The 13,209-nt window shown below is 44.4% G+C and overlaps 1 protein-coding gene across 7 annotated transcripts in view; it reads right to left on the bottom strand.

The window, feature by feature from the left end:
- BIRC6 (baculoviral IAP repeat containing 6) overlaps window positions 1–13,209 on the bottom strand; it is a 209,071-nt gene that overhangs the window by 121,839 nt on the left and 74,023 nt on the right. For all 7 annotated transcript variants that reach the window (XM_069955024.1, XM_069955025.1, XM_069955029.1 and 4 more), the window contains exons 25-32: window positions 9,020–9,334; window positions 8,754–8,853; window positions 8,012–8,226; window positions 7,137–7,345; window positions 6,697–7,043; window positions 4,593–4,812; window positions 3,318–3,451; window positions 3,068–3,205 (exon numbers count right to left, since the gene is read on the bottom strand). In XM_069955024.1, the coding sequence (XP_069811125.1) occupies window positions 3,068–3,205; window positions 3,318–3,451; window positions 4,593–4,812; window positions 6,697–7,043; window positions 7,137–7,345; window positions 8,012–8,226; window positions 8,754–8,853; window positions 9,020–9,334 (1,678 nt within the window). The remainder of the gene's footprint in view (window positions 1–3,067; window positions 3,206–3,317; window positions 3,452–4,592; window positions 4,813–6,696; window positions 7,044–7,136; window positions 7,346–8,011; window positions 8,227–8,753; window positions 8,854–9,019; window positions 9,335–13,209) is intronic.

Raw genomic sequence — 13,209 nt, 5'->3', positions numbered from 1 at the left:
ATATACCACATGCTGCTATACTGTACAGTAACTTATATATCACATATCCAGCTGCTGTGTTATCAGGGTTATATAGTTACTATACATTATATACCACATTCTGCTATACTGTACAGTAACTTATATATCACAAATCCAGCTGCTGTGTTATCAGGGTTATATAGTTACTATACATTATATACCACATGCTGCTATACTGTACAGTAACTTATATATCACATATCCAGCTGCTGTGTTATCAGGGTTATACAGTTACTATACATTATACACCACATGCTGATTGCTATACTGTACAGTAACTTATATATTACATATCCAGCTGCTGCAGTGTTATCAGGGTTATACAGTTACTATACATTATATACCACATGCTGATTGCAATACTGTACAGTAACTTATATATCACAAATCCAGCTGCTGTGTTATCAGGGTTATATAGTTACTATACATTATATACCACATGCTGCTATACTGTACAGTAACTTATATATCACATATCCAGCTGCTGTGTTATCAGGGTTATACAGTTACTATACATTATACACCACATGCTGATTGCTATACTGTACAGTAACATATATCACATATCCAGCTGCTGTATTATCAGGGTTATACAGTTACTATACATTATACACCACATGCTGATTGCTATACTGTACAGTAACATATATCACATATCCAGCTGCAGTGTTATCAGGGTTATACAGTTACTATACATTATACACCACATGCTGCTATATTGCACAGTAACATATATCACATATCCAGCTGCTATCAGGGTTATACAGTTACTATACATTATACACCACATCCTGATTGCTATACTGTACAGTAACATATATCACATATCCAGCTGCTGTGTTATCAGGGTTATGCAGTTACTATACATTATATACCACATGCTGCTATACTGTACAGTAACTTATATATTACATATCCAGCTGCTGCAGTGTTATCAGGGTTATACAGTTACTATACATTATATACCACATGCTGATTGCAATACTGTACAGTAACTTATATATCACAAATCCAGCTGCTGTGTTATCAGGGTTATATAGTTACTATACATTATATACCACATGCTGCTATACTGTACAGTAACTTATATATCACATATCCAGCTGCTGTGTTATCAGGGTTATACAGTTACTATACATTATATACCACATGCTGCTATACTGTACAGTAACTTATATATCACATATCCAGCTGCTGTGTTATCAGGGTTATATAGTTACTATACATTATATACCACATTCTGCTATACTGTACAGTAACTTATATATCACAAATCCAGCTGCTGTGTTATCAGGGTTATATAGTTACTATACATTATATACCACATGCTGCTATACTGTACAGTAACTTATATATCACATATCCAGCTGCTGTGTTATCAGGGTTATACAGTTACTATACATTATACACCACATGCTGCTATACTGTACAGTAACATATATCACATATCCAGCTGCTGCAGTGTTATCAGGGTTATACAGTTACTATACATTATATACCACATGCTGATTGCTATACTGTACAGTAACTTATATATCACATATCCAGCTGCTGCAGTGTTATCAGGGTTATACAGTTACTATACATTATATACCACATGCTGCTATACTGTACAGTAACTTATATATCACATATCCAGCTGCTGTGTTATCAGGGTTATACAGTTACTATACATTATATACCACATGCTGCTATACTGTACAGTAACTTATATATCACATATCCAGCTGCTGTGTTATCAGGGTTATACAGTTACTATACATTATACACCACATGCTGATTGCTATACTGTACAGTAACTTATATATCCCATATCCAGCTGCTGCAGTGTTATCAGGGTTATACAGTTACTATACATTATATACCACATGCTGATTGCTATACTGTACAGTAACTTATATATCACATATCTAGCTGCTGTGTTATCAGGGTTATACAGTTACTATACATTATACACCACATGCTGATTGCTATACTGTACAGTAACTTATATATCACATATCCAGCTGCTGTGTTATCAGGGTTATACAGTTACTATACATTATACACCACATGCTGCTATAATGTACAGTAACTTATATATCACCCCTTAGTTGTTGGTGAGGCCCAGCTGAGGAGCCAGTTTACACTAAGTAACTATGATCTGCACTGTCCTTTTGCTGTTTGTGTAAATCTCCATTTTAGCAACATTATTAATTTATTTTGTACTTGCTTTATTAGCATATTAAGCTTGGGAGACTGATGAAAGATAGCCCTAGCATTATTTTTTAGCTTTTAAATAGACTTTCACCACAGATAGTGAGGCCCAGGCATCTTCTTGGTCAGTCTGGTGAGGCCCAGGCATTGCCTTGGTCTGTTGGGTGAGGCTTCAGTAGAAAAAGTTTAAGCACTGCTGTACAGTAACTTATATATCACATATCCAGCTGCTTCTCATTGTTTCATCTGTTCTACATGTTATTCAGAATAAATAACCATTATATTTGGGGTGTGGAACCAATTGTCAGCAGATCTGTGATTTCTTATGGGAAAATTTGCTTTGGTTTTCGGTGTGGAAATAGATTACAAGTGCGGTCCCAGAAGTCTAAGGAACATCCCAGAGGGTATACCAAATTCACATTAAGAACTACAATTGCAAAACACATGGTAAATATGCAACAATTTAATCAAAATGTATACCGACTCCTGCTGATGGCTTTAATTTTGCTGAGAAACAGTGGGTCAATGTATATAATATAGATATATATCCACATTATATGTATAGGCATGGCCTTCCTTCCACATTGTATACACTGACCCACTTTAATAATGTAGCACTGCCCCCCAGTGCCTATAGGAGCAGTGACCCAGTAGACTGGCAACCCGTTCTGCTACCAGACTCAGCCCCCTGACTCCGGGCCCCACCAGCCTAGGGCTGGAGCCATATTTTCCAGGGGACAGCATTTTTCCTTAGGGTGGCATCCAACTTCTGCAGCTACGAGTAATCAAATGCTGAACAATTAGACTTGAACGTGCGCCAGTTGCGCTAATCTCTATTAGTAACAGATACCTGAGAGGAACCTCTCCCGTTCTTTGCCATTTAAAGGTTTTTTAGAGGCTGCAGCTTCATCTTCGACAGTAGCAACATAATCCAGCAAGCGAGAAACCAGCATGACCACCCAGCTTATCATAGGAATGTCTAAGACACCTATGGAGAGATACAAAGGGAAACACTATGAACTATGTCAATGGCTTCCCATACTGATTTATCTAAACTCTGACACCAGATCCGTCCTCATATAGAATGTGAGCTGTCCTACCTTCAACACGACGATACACAGGAAGATGAGGTTGTAGAGGTGACAAAAGACTGTCGAGAAGGTTTAATAAGCTTTCAAGGACACCACTGTTACTAAGGGATCTTTGGCCTATGCAAGAAAGTAACATGAAGACTCTGCAACAAAATAGAAAGCAATAAGCAGTTTAATAACCACAATGGGTGACATTCTGCTAATATTCTTCCATCCATGTTCCCAGGACACTGACAATAGAGAATACACTGTAGACTGATGTTAGATAGAAGCTACAAGTAATACAGAAAATGCACCACAAAAAAGCAATGTATTTAGTTTGTAGCATTTTTCGTCACTTTTGTTGTGTATTTTGGGTCCTTGGCATCTATGAGGGTAACATGATCCGGGCCTAGTTTTTTTCTATGGGGCAGGAAATACTAAATAATGTTTTAACAACTTCACTCCCAGCCTGTGTGATTCTAAATAGACTGGGAAATAAATTAAAATTTAACAAAAATGACTCATCAACCCAGAAAAAACTGTGTCTCTGCAGCCTGCTGGGATCCGTCCATCTCTGGTAACAGATAGACCAGAACACAACACAGGAGGTAGAGGCAGGGGAGAGCTACTATTCTGTGCAAGAGGAGAAAGCACAAGCCCATGCCGTGTACCTAAAATATATCCTCCTGTAAATACACATTATACCTGAGTGAAGGGCTATTTAAAGGGGAACTATCAGTAGGTTAGACAAATTAAAACTGCTGAAAGTCCCCAATTGCACAGGAGACGCTGAGGAGGAAGCCAGGTCCCTTATAGCATGTCCCTTATCTTCCTCCTTGGTGCCATTCTGGTGCAGTTAGTAGTTTGCTCCAGGGTCCAGTGAGACTGTTAGGAGCACTCCATGCCCCCATAGAAGCGGTTCCGTCGGCTCCATTGATTATAACTATAGGGGTGGGCCAGCAGGGGGCCAATCAATGCTTTAGGGGCCGTGCAGTGCTCCTAATGGTCTCACCGGATCATGGAGCAAACTACTAACTGAACCAGAATGGCAGAAAGGAAGGCAAGACACACTATAAGGGACATACTATAAAGAGACATACCTTCCTCCTCAGCGTCTCCTGTGCAATAGGGACATAGCAGCAGGTTAGATTTGTTTAGACTGCAGATAGTTCCCTTTTAAAGCATGTGAATATTCAACAAACTCAATGCAAATTTATATATTAAAAACACACACACACACACACACACACACCACCAGCCATGAATACACAATGTCCATCTATAAAGCAGATGGCACCATACCTGTCTTGAGGGAAGATAAGTAGCTGTTCCGAGTTGTAGAGTTCCTGGAGCACATTGGAAAGAAACTGCCCCCACCACCTCTCCGCACCACAAAGCTGCACCAGCAGGAGACCAGTGTGCAGCCGAATCTTTGGGGTCCCACTGATACACAAGTGCTTAAACAGCTCCTCACAGGCCTGAGCATGGAAGGTGTTCTGCAGCACGGCTGGCACCGAATGGCCTTCAAGTCAAAGGAAAGATTTGTGCAATTAGTAAGATCAGGTCTCACCAAACCCATACAGGGTTATCAGTGAGACCTCATGCAGGGAAGCCTTATAACACTATATATCACTATTATAGGCATTAGGTGTGTAATATTTACTGCCTATTACACGGCTCAATAATCCTTATAGATACCCTGGGTGCTGCTTATTTTCTCCCCACTTCTGCCCGATTCCGCAGCCGCCGCTGGTACTGCTGAGTCTCTGGAGTAATAGGCGATTGGCTGGGCGGCCTGTCACTTCACAGACCGGCTCAAAAGTTCCAGCAGGGGCTGCAGGACCGGTCAGAAGTGAGAAGGACTTCGGGGAGCGCAGAGAGGTAATGTATAAGGGGTATTCAACGCTATTACACGTAGCTATTAAAGGACAAGTGCCATGAAAAACTTTTTCCCAGTAATTGAAGCACATTACAAAGTTATATAACTGTGTAATATGCATCAATCACCTATCTGCCCCCCTTCCCTGTCTTTTCCCTTCTCCACCCCCCACCAGGAAGTGTCCTAACTCACACAGACCTGATTACTGTCGTCACCGTCACCAAGCTCTTCTCTCAGCTCCTTCTCCTGTTACACTAGCCTCCCCCCTCCCCTGCCTTGTCAGGTGACAGGCTTGCTCAGCTCCCATTGGCTGAACAACTGCAAGCCATCACTTGTCACATCTCACTTGCTTATCTTCCCTCAGACTGACTCGGGCACATAGGCAGCTCCCCCCTCCCCTCATCCCCTCTCTCCTGCTGCCGTGGACTCAGTGAGTGAAGGAGTCATGTCACTAGAGAAGATAAGCTGAGCAAGCAGAGTCACCTGACAAGGAGGGGAGGGGGAGGCTGGTGTAACAGGAGCTAGAGCAGCCCTCCTGCTGATGACTCATCCTCACAGGAAGGAGCTGCCTGGTGACGGTGACGACAGTAATCAGGTCTGTGTGAGTCAGGACACTTCCTGGTGGGGGGTGGAGGGGGGAAAAGACAGGGAAGGGAGGCAGATAGGTGATTGAAGCATATTACAGAGTTATATAACTTTGTAATGTGCTTCAATTACTGGGAAAAACTTTTTCATGGCACTTGTCCTTTAAGCCCAGCAATGTGCACTCAGTGGTCGATGATTTTTAGGCAACGATCAGCCGAGGACCATTTCATCATCTGATCATTGTCTTTATTACAAGAACCGTCAGATACTCACTGTGTAATAGGGCCCTAAGCCGAGGGAGAAAGGAGAGGAAGCTATAGAAGCCAGTGACACATTATATAGCAAGACAAGTTTATTAGAGATGTCAAAATAACTTGGAAAACCCTTTTAAATAGATTTTTCTGTTTGATCCTGTCAGCAGAACAATGAAAAATCACAGGGTCTCTGAATCGGCAGAAACTGTGATGGAGGGCTCTATCATAAGGTCAGATGAGAAGAGCCTTACCCTCCCCACATCACATTGCCTGTTAGCCTGCCATCTGGCCAATGAGATATATGAGAGCACTAAAATGCCCGACCTTAGTTTCATCCCCACTATGGGGGTTTTCTGAGGTGTACAAGCATCAGCATTGGCATTCTGGGTTATTCTCATGAGGCTAGCAGTTGAACATAGCTCAAAGCACCTTCAGGAGCACTGCCCACCCTTATTGTGCCGAGCCCGCCCGCTCCTTCTAATGATAATCAATGGAGCAAGCAGGCTGGAGCGATGGTAGCAGGGCAGTGCTCCTAATGGTGCTCTGGATTTAGGATTCAACTACTAACTGCACGGGACATATCAGCACCATAGATTCGTCTAACCTGCGGATAGTTGCCCTTTAACGCCCAATGTATACAGTAAAGCGGCTAAAAGTACTTCTGGTTTGGATAGATGGAGACACTAACCATTAGAGGAGTGAAGGAGGCTGAGCAAAGTGTCCAGAAGGTAGCGGATGATTGTGCGCAGTTGCTCGGTTGAGGACGTGTGAATCAGCTCTCTGGAATCATACTGTTCTCTGAGGGTTTTGCGGCTCATGCCCAGGGCCACCTTCAGTCTCTGCACGGCGTGATGGGCCAGGTTCAGCTGGAGCTGGAGCTGGATGCAGTCCTGATAGGCAGAAAACACCCGGCTGTCCTCCTCCACCGCTTTGTCAGGCTTTCTTAGGAAATATTGTGCGTTGTTGGCACTGTTGAGCGGAGGCAGATCAATGCTCTGTAGCAGAGTCTCTAATCGATGGCAGGCCAAGTTATACCTACAGAGTAAGGAGAAAAGCACAGCGATTACTGGCTTACCCCGAAGGGAGGAGATGAGTAAGGAGTAACGGGAGGGCACAGGACTAACCCACCTGCACTGGATGTCCTCCTGCAGGGCGATCATCATGGTGAGATGCTGGTCCACCTCCGGCTGGCTGGCAGCTTCACTCTCACCTCTCAGGGGGTCATGCATCAGTTTCAGCTCACTTTCCCAGGGTAGAATATAGGTGTGGCCATAATAAAAGCCCAATGGGATTTTTGCCCGGGCATTTGTACTTCCATACCGTCCAATGACTGTAATCTGTAAAGATAGGAAGCCATGAAGTAATACTGTAGGTTTCCTACCTAAAGAAATTCATCTGGAAGGTGTCCAGACATGCTTAAAGGGGTTGTTCAACACTTTTTTTTCTTTCAAATTAAGAAGTGCCCAAAAGGGCAAGATATTTGTAATATACTGCTATTAACAAAATCTCAAAACTTTAAGTACGTATCAGCTGCTGTATGTCCAGCAGGAAGTGGTGTATTCTCTCCAGTGTGACAAAGTGCTCTCTACTGCCACCTCTGTCCATGTGTCAAGCCAAAGCCAGGAATGGATAAGAGGAGAAATCTCAGTCTTTCCTTTATGAGCTGTTTGCTCTTTAAAGTCTGTTCCTGGCTTTGGCTTCAAAAATCTATCAGATAATCTGTCTGTGTAAACACACCAAAAAACTCTCCATAAAGGAGCGCACCAACCTAACAGACTGGTGGTTGTGTTGGGCAGCAAACTGGCCATCTAGAAGGTTCTGTTCACCCCACATTAGATCTGTACACTCTGTGTAGGTGTCCGCTATCACGGCACTCACCAAGCAGGTGGGTCTTTATACCCCTTTTGTGTATGTGGTAAGGAAAGGTTGCTCTGGCACGTTTCCTCTGGAAGAGAACAATTAGATTTCCAGAAATGTTCAGCTAAATCCTATGTTCTCTTTACCTTCATGAACCTGCAGACTGGTGGAGGTAACAGGTCATGTAAGATGAGGGAATGGGTGCTGATGTCCGTCGCCACCACTAATCTTCTACCATCAACCTCCTCCCCTAAGCTCCAAATGTCAATCGACAAGGAGGCCAGATCACCACAGGTGGGGATTAGGATATCCGTGAGGAGCACCGGTCTGCCAAAATCTAAAGTCACAAATCTTCTAGCACCTAAAACATACAAAAACACGACAAATGACATTACAATACATTAGGGTCTTCAGACTTCAGAACACACTGGTTTAAAGGAGTAGTTCATCAAATGTTTTCTTTCAAATCAACTGGTGCCAAAAAGTGCCAGAGATTTGTAATTTACTATTAAAAAATCTCCAGTCTTCCATTTCTTATCAGCTGCTGTATGCCCTGCAGGAAGTGGTGTGTTCTCTCCAGTCTGACACAGTGCTCTCTGCTGCCACCTCTGTCCATGTCAGGAACTGTCCAGAGCAGCAGCAAATCCCCATAGAAAACCTCTCCTGCTCTGGACAGTTCCTGCCATGAACACAGGTGGCAGCAGAGAGCACTGTGTCAGACTGGAGAGAATACACCACTTACTGCTGATAACTGTACTGGAAGACTGCAGATTTTTAATAAGTAGTAAACTACAAATCTCTGGCACCAGTTGATATGAAAGAAAATGTTTTTTTGTAAACTACCCCTTTAAGACATTAAGATGTGAAACCTGTCACATCTGCTCTTACCAGAATGCATCCTCTCAATAATAATGGACTGATGAGGCGGCGGCTGCAGGAAATGAGACGCGTGAGAGATGGCCAGGGCCAGACCCGAGCCCAGCTGAGTCTGAAACAGATCATGATAAAAAAAAAAAAAAAAAAAAACACAGGTCACACAAACAGGCTAAAAGAATACAAATAAAATCTACATAGAGGATGAGAGAAGAGACTATACATAAAAGGCTAGCCAAAAGATAGTAACCAAATAAGACAATAAAGTCATCAGCATTTACCCCTCTGGATTTGTTAGTGTTCTTGCCGTGTCCGGTGAGGATGGCGGGAGGAGAATCAATGACTGTGCCGGGGAAGAGCTGGGCGAGCTCCGCATTGATGGCAGCTGACACCGCCTCGTTGGGTGGGGTGAGCGGCGGCGTCATGAAGAGGGGAGTGGTTTTTGGGGTGGGAGGGATGACATCAGAGGGATGGATGAAGAACCCTGGGGCGGCCACAGGGTTGGAAGGCACAGAGTTGTGAACGGGACCCACGGCCGAGGCGGCGGCGGCTGCAGCTGCTGTGGTCTGGTGTAACTTGGCTTCCAGCTTCGCCTTCTAGAAAGAACAAATCGATGTATTAAATTTCAGCAAACACAAACACAAAATACAAATATCTGGCTGGATTTCCTTTCTTGCTTTAAAGGGGTTATCCAGTGTTAAAAAAACATGGCCACAGCAAGGCTCTTGTGTTCAGTTCAGGCGCAGTTTGCAATTAAGCTCCATTCACTTCAATGGAACTGAGCAGCAAAACCCCGCTTAAAGGGGTTATCCAGTGCTAAAAAAACACTGGCCACTTTTCCCCCTCTCTTGCCTCCAGTTCAGGTGCTGTTTGCAATTAAAGGGGTTCTCCAGCGCTACAAAAACACGGCCACTTTCCCCCTACTGTTGTCTCCAGTTTGGGTGGGGTTTTGAACCTCCATTCGATTGAAGTAAATGGAGCTTAATTGCAAACCGCACCTGAACTGGAGACAACAGTAGGGGGAAAAGTGGCCATGTTTTTGTAGTGCTGGATAACCCCTTTAAGCTCCATTTACTTCAATGGAACGGAGTTTGAAAACCCAACCCAATGTGGAGACAAGAGAGGGGGGGGAATGGCCATGTTTTTGTAGCGCTGGATAACCCCTTTAAGCTGGAGACAAGAGTGGGGCTGTCTCTAGAAGAAAGTGGCCATGTTTTTGTAGCGCTGGATAACGTCTTTAAGTGCTCTAAAAAAACAGAGAACATAGAGAAAATGGATGACTTAGGCCATTCTGTTTTATTCAATAGGAGCTGCTCGCAGTAACCCAGCAGATAGTGCAGGGCTTCAGACACCATTCACACTGTACAGTAAAAGCTCTATTCTGTTTAAAATTACGTTGGTCATTTGGCTCTTTGGCGGCCGTCAGTGTAGTGACGGCTGTCCGTCCATTATTCAAGGTCAGGTGACTGATCATCCTTTGTCTTTAACTGAAAAGTTTACTAAATTTAATAGTGAAAACCGTGAAAGGACAGTGAAAAAAGAAAAACTGTGACCAACTAAAAAATAACGTCTGCAAAAGACGTCCGAAAATAATTCTCACGATCATTATTCTGACTTCTGCGCAGACAACGTCCGTCATTTTATACACTGTGTGCATTGGACGTCCGTCATTCCATAGACTTCAATGCATCGCACAAAGGTTAATCACACTGCGGCAATAACGGACGTCTTCTCTCTTTTTTTGACGTTGTGTGAACATAGCCTAAACTGTCTATATAAAAAGACCACCACCACAGGGACGTCTCCTGGTGTAAGGTGGCGAACGCCAAGTGTGATTAGAATGCAGTCACCTGGATGAGCTGTGCAATGTACCAGCCACAAACCCATAAGGCGGCTGACACCGCAGCTATTCCGGGGGCAACAAAGTGGTCAGGAGTCGAGCAGATAGAAGATCCACGAGTAAAGGTAAGTAGTCAGGAGCAGGATAACAGCTGCACCGGTCTCAGTAAGCAGAAAGCCGCACACATGATGGATTCCAATCTCAGGTGTATTCGGTGCCGGGCGTTTTTGGGCTGTGAAGTCTGAACGAGCATAAACACCTATTGTCAGACATCACTTATAAACATTACAAAGTGTCACGTAGCCAATTACTTCCAGACTCGTAACCACGAACATCCAGCTCTATATTGCCAACAAAAATGTGCGCAGTACACGCAGGGAGAGAACTCCATTAGAAAACTAATAGATACATCAGGGTTATAAGAGGCAGGGCCGCTTTACCAGAGGGCCAAAGGTGCACGTGTATCGGGCACACTGGTTAAAGACCCCACCCCCCCTCGAGCAGGCCGGCCATTGCTATGTGCGATCAGTGGGGTCGCACAGGGCTCCAGCCTGTCAGGGGGGAGCGCCATGGATGAATATTCTACTCACCCATCCATGGCGCCCCCTGCAGGCCCCCCTCTGCCGGCTGCTGCGCTGTACATTGTAGGCGAGCGCTCATAGCTACCTTCAGCAGCAGCACTGACAGAGAGAGAGCCATTCCTGCACTTTCCGCACTTCCTGCGGTCACAAGAGCCTGCACTCTCCCTCTGGTGTCTGCGCCCGACGTCAATGGAGCGCCGGCGCCAGGGAAAGGGGAGAGCAGCCTCTTGTGACCGCTGCAGTGCGGCCACAAGAGTGAAGAGAAGAGGGGCGCGTGGACCCAGGTGAGTATAAGTGTTTGGTTTTTTAATGTTATATGGGAGGGGAAGCACACAAAAGGAGAGGGGGGGGGACACAAGCTATATACGATTGGGGGAGCACACAGGGGGGCTATATAGCATTGAGGGAGCGCACAAGGGGGCTATATACCAGTGAGGGGTGTAACTACTATATAGGGGTACAGAGGGGAGTAACTACTATATAGGGGTACAAGGAGGGGAGTAACTACTGTATAGGGGTACAAGGGACCAAACTACTGTATGTGTTGGAGCCTGAAATATTTGTCTGGCAGATTCTGGAGAGAAGATTCACAGCCGGGGGAGACTATCATGGTGGCCCACGCTGGATGGAGCGAAAAAGAAAAGGTGACAGATTCTGAGAAGATGCCCCCTGTGAGTCACTGGATGTAACTGCACTCTGTTATAGGCTTGTAGTGATAGGGGTCATGGTGTGGCGGTATTACGTAATGGCATCATTGGTGATATCTTTCTGTTTTGTTCAGTGCAGTTTTCATGTAATATGTCATCACTGTATGTGAAAATAGTGTTATAAAGGTAACTACTGTATGTATTGGGGCTCTTAATACAGTGTGGTGGCACTTTCAGTACATTATACTGTGTGTGGAGCTCAGATTCTGATAACGCGGGGTGGGGGTGCGCTGAAAGGAAAGGGGGGGGGGCACTCTTGAGGGCTGTGCACCGGGCCCACCAATGTATTAAGATGGCTCTAAAAAGAGAACAATTAAAAAAAGATTAATATAAATTCTTACTTAGAAGCTTTTGCATTCAGCGTCCCCATTATTCGTCCCCGCAGCGGAGAGCAAAGTATCGGGGGCCCCGCCGAGAGAAGTCACCTGCACCCTACACAGACCTCACAGTGCGTAGGCCGGGGAATCTCTCTACACCCGTCCTAGTCATATAAACAATTCTACATACGGCTAGCCGAGGGTGAGGAAGCTCCAGCATTACTTACAGATTACACACATTGCATCACATATCACACCATGTCACTTTCTTCCCTCATTATATCGGTAATATATCTATATATATGCTGTGAGTGCGGAGAACTAAGCAACCCTGCACAAGAGAATAAATGGACACAAGACATAGGAAGGATATATAATACAAATGGGGGATCAGTTACCAGCAGTACAATCTTCCCTATAGAAGAGATTCCAGCAGATGTCACTGATGGTTGGTCCATGTTCTGCAAGCGTGAGTCATATTGGATTTACAATATCCCAAGTCTCCTTCCTGATGTCTCAGTGAATGCAATGAACAGGCACAGACAGCAGGATACTCCATGTCTCTTACCCTTTTACCCACTAGATGTCGCTATGATAGTTCACAATGAGGGAAGAAAGTTACATTGTGGGATATCAGATACAGTTTGTGTCATTTGTAAATTATGATGGTTGTTATAGCTTTCAGCCTGACCCTCCGTAGATATATATATCTAAGGAGGGTCAGAGGGAAGGGGGGGGGGGGAGCAAACATTGGAGAGACGAAATGTGGAAGCTTCTTCTAACTAAGAATTTATAGAAAACTTTACTTGTCCTCTTCTTATAACCCTGATGCATCTATCCGTTTTCTAATGGAGTTCTCTCCCCGCGTGTACTGCGCACATCTTTGTTGGCACTATAGAGCTGGATGTTCGTGGTTACGAGTCTGGAAGTAATTGGCTACGTGACACTTTGTAACATTTATAAGTGATGTCTGACAATAGGTGTTTATGCTCGTTCAGACTTCACAGCCCAAAAACGCCCGGCACC

Source organism: Dendropsophus ebraccatus, chromosome 15 (genome assembly GCF_027789765.1).
Source record: "Dendropsophus ebraccatus isolate aDenEbr1 chromosome 15, aDenEbr1.pat, whole genome shotgun sequence".
In the NCBI taxonomy this organism is placed as follows: Eukaryota; Metazoa; Chordata; class Amphibia; order Anura; family Hylidae; genus Dendropsophus; species Dendropsophus ebraccatus.
The sequence above is the reverse complement of the archived record's forward strand: the minus strand, read 5'-3'. Positions and strand labels throughout refer to the sequence as shown.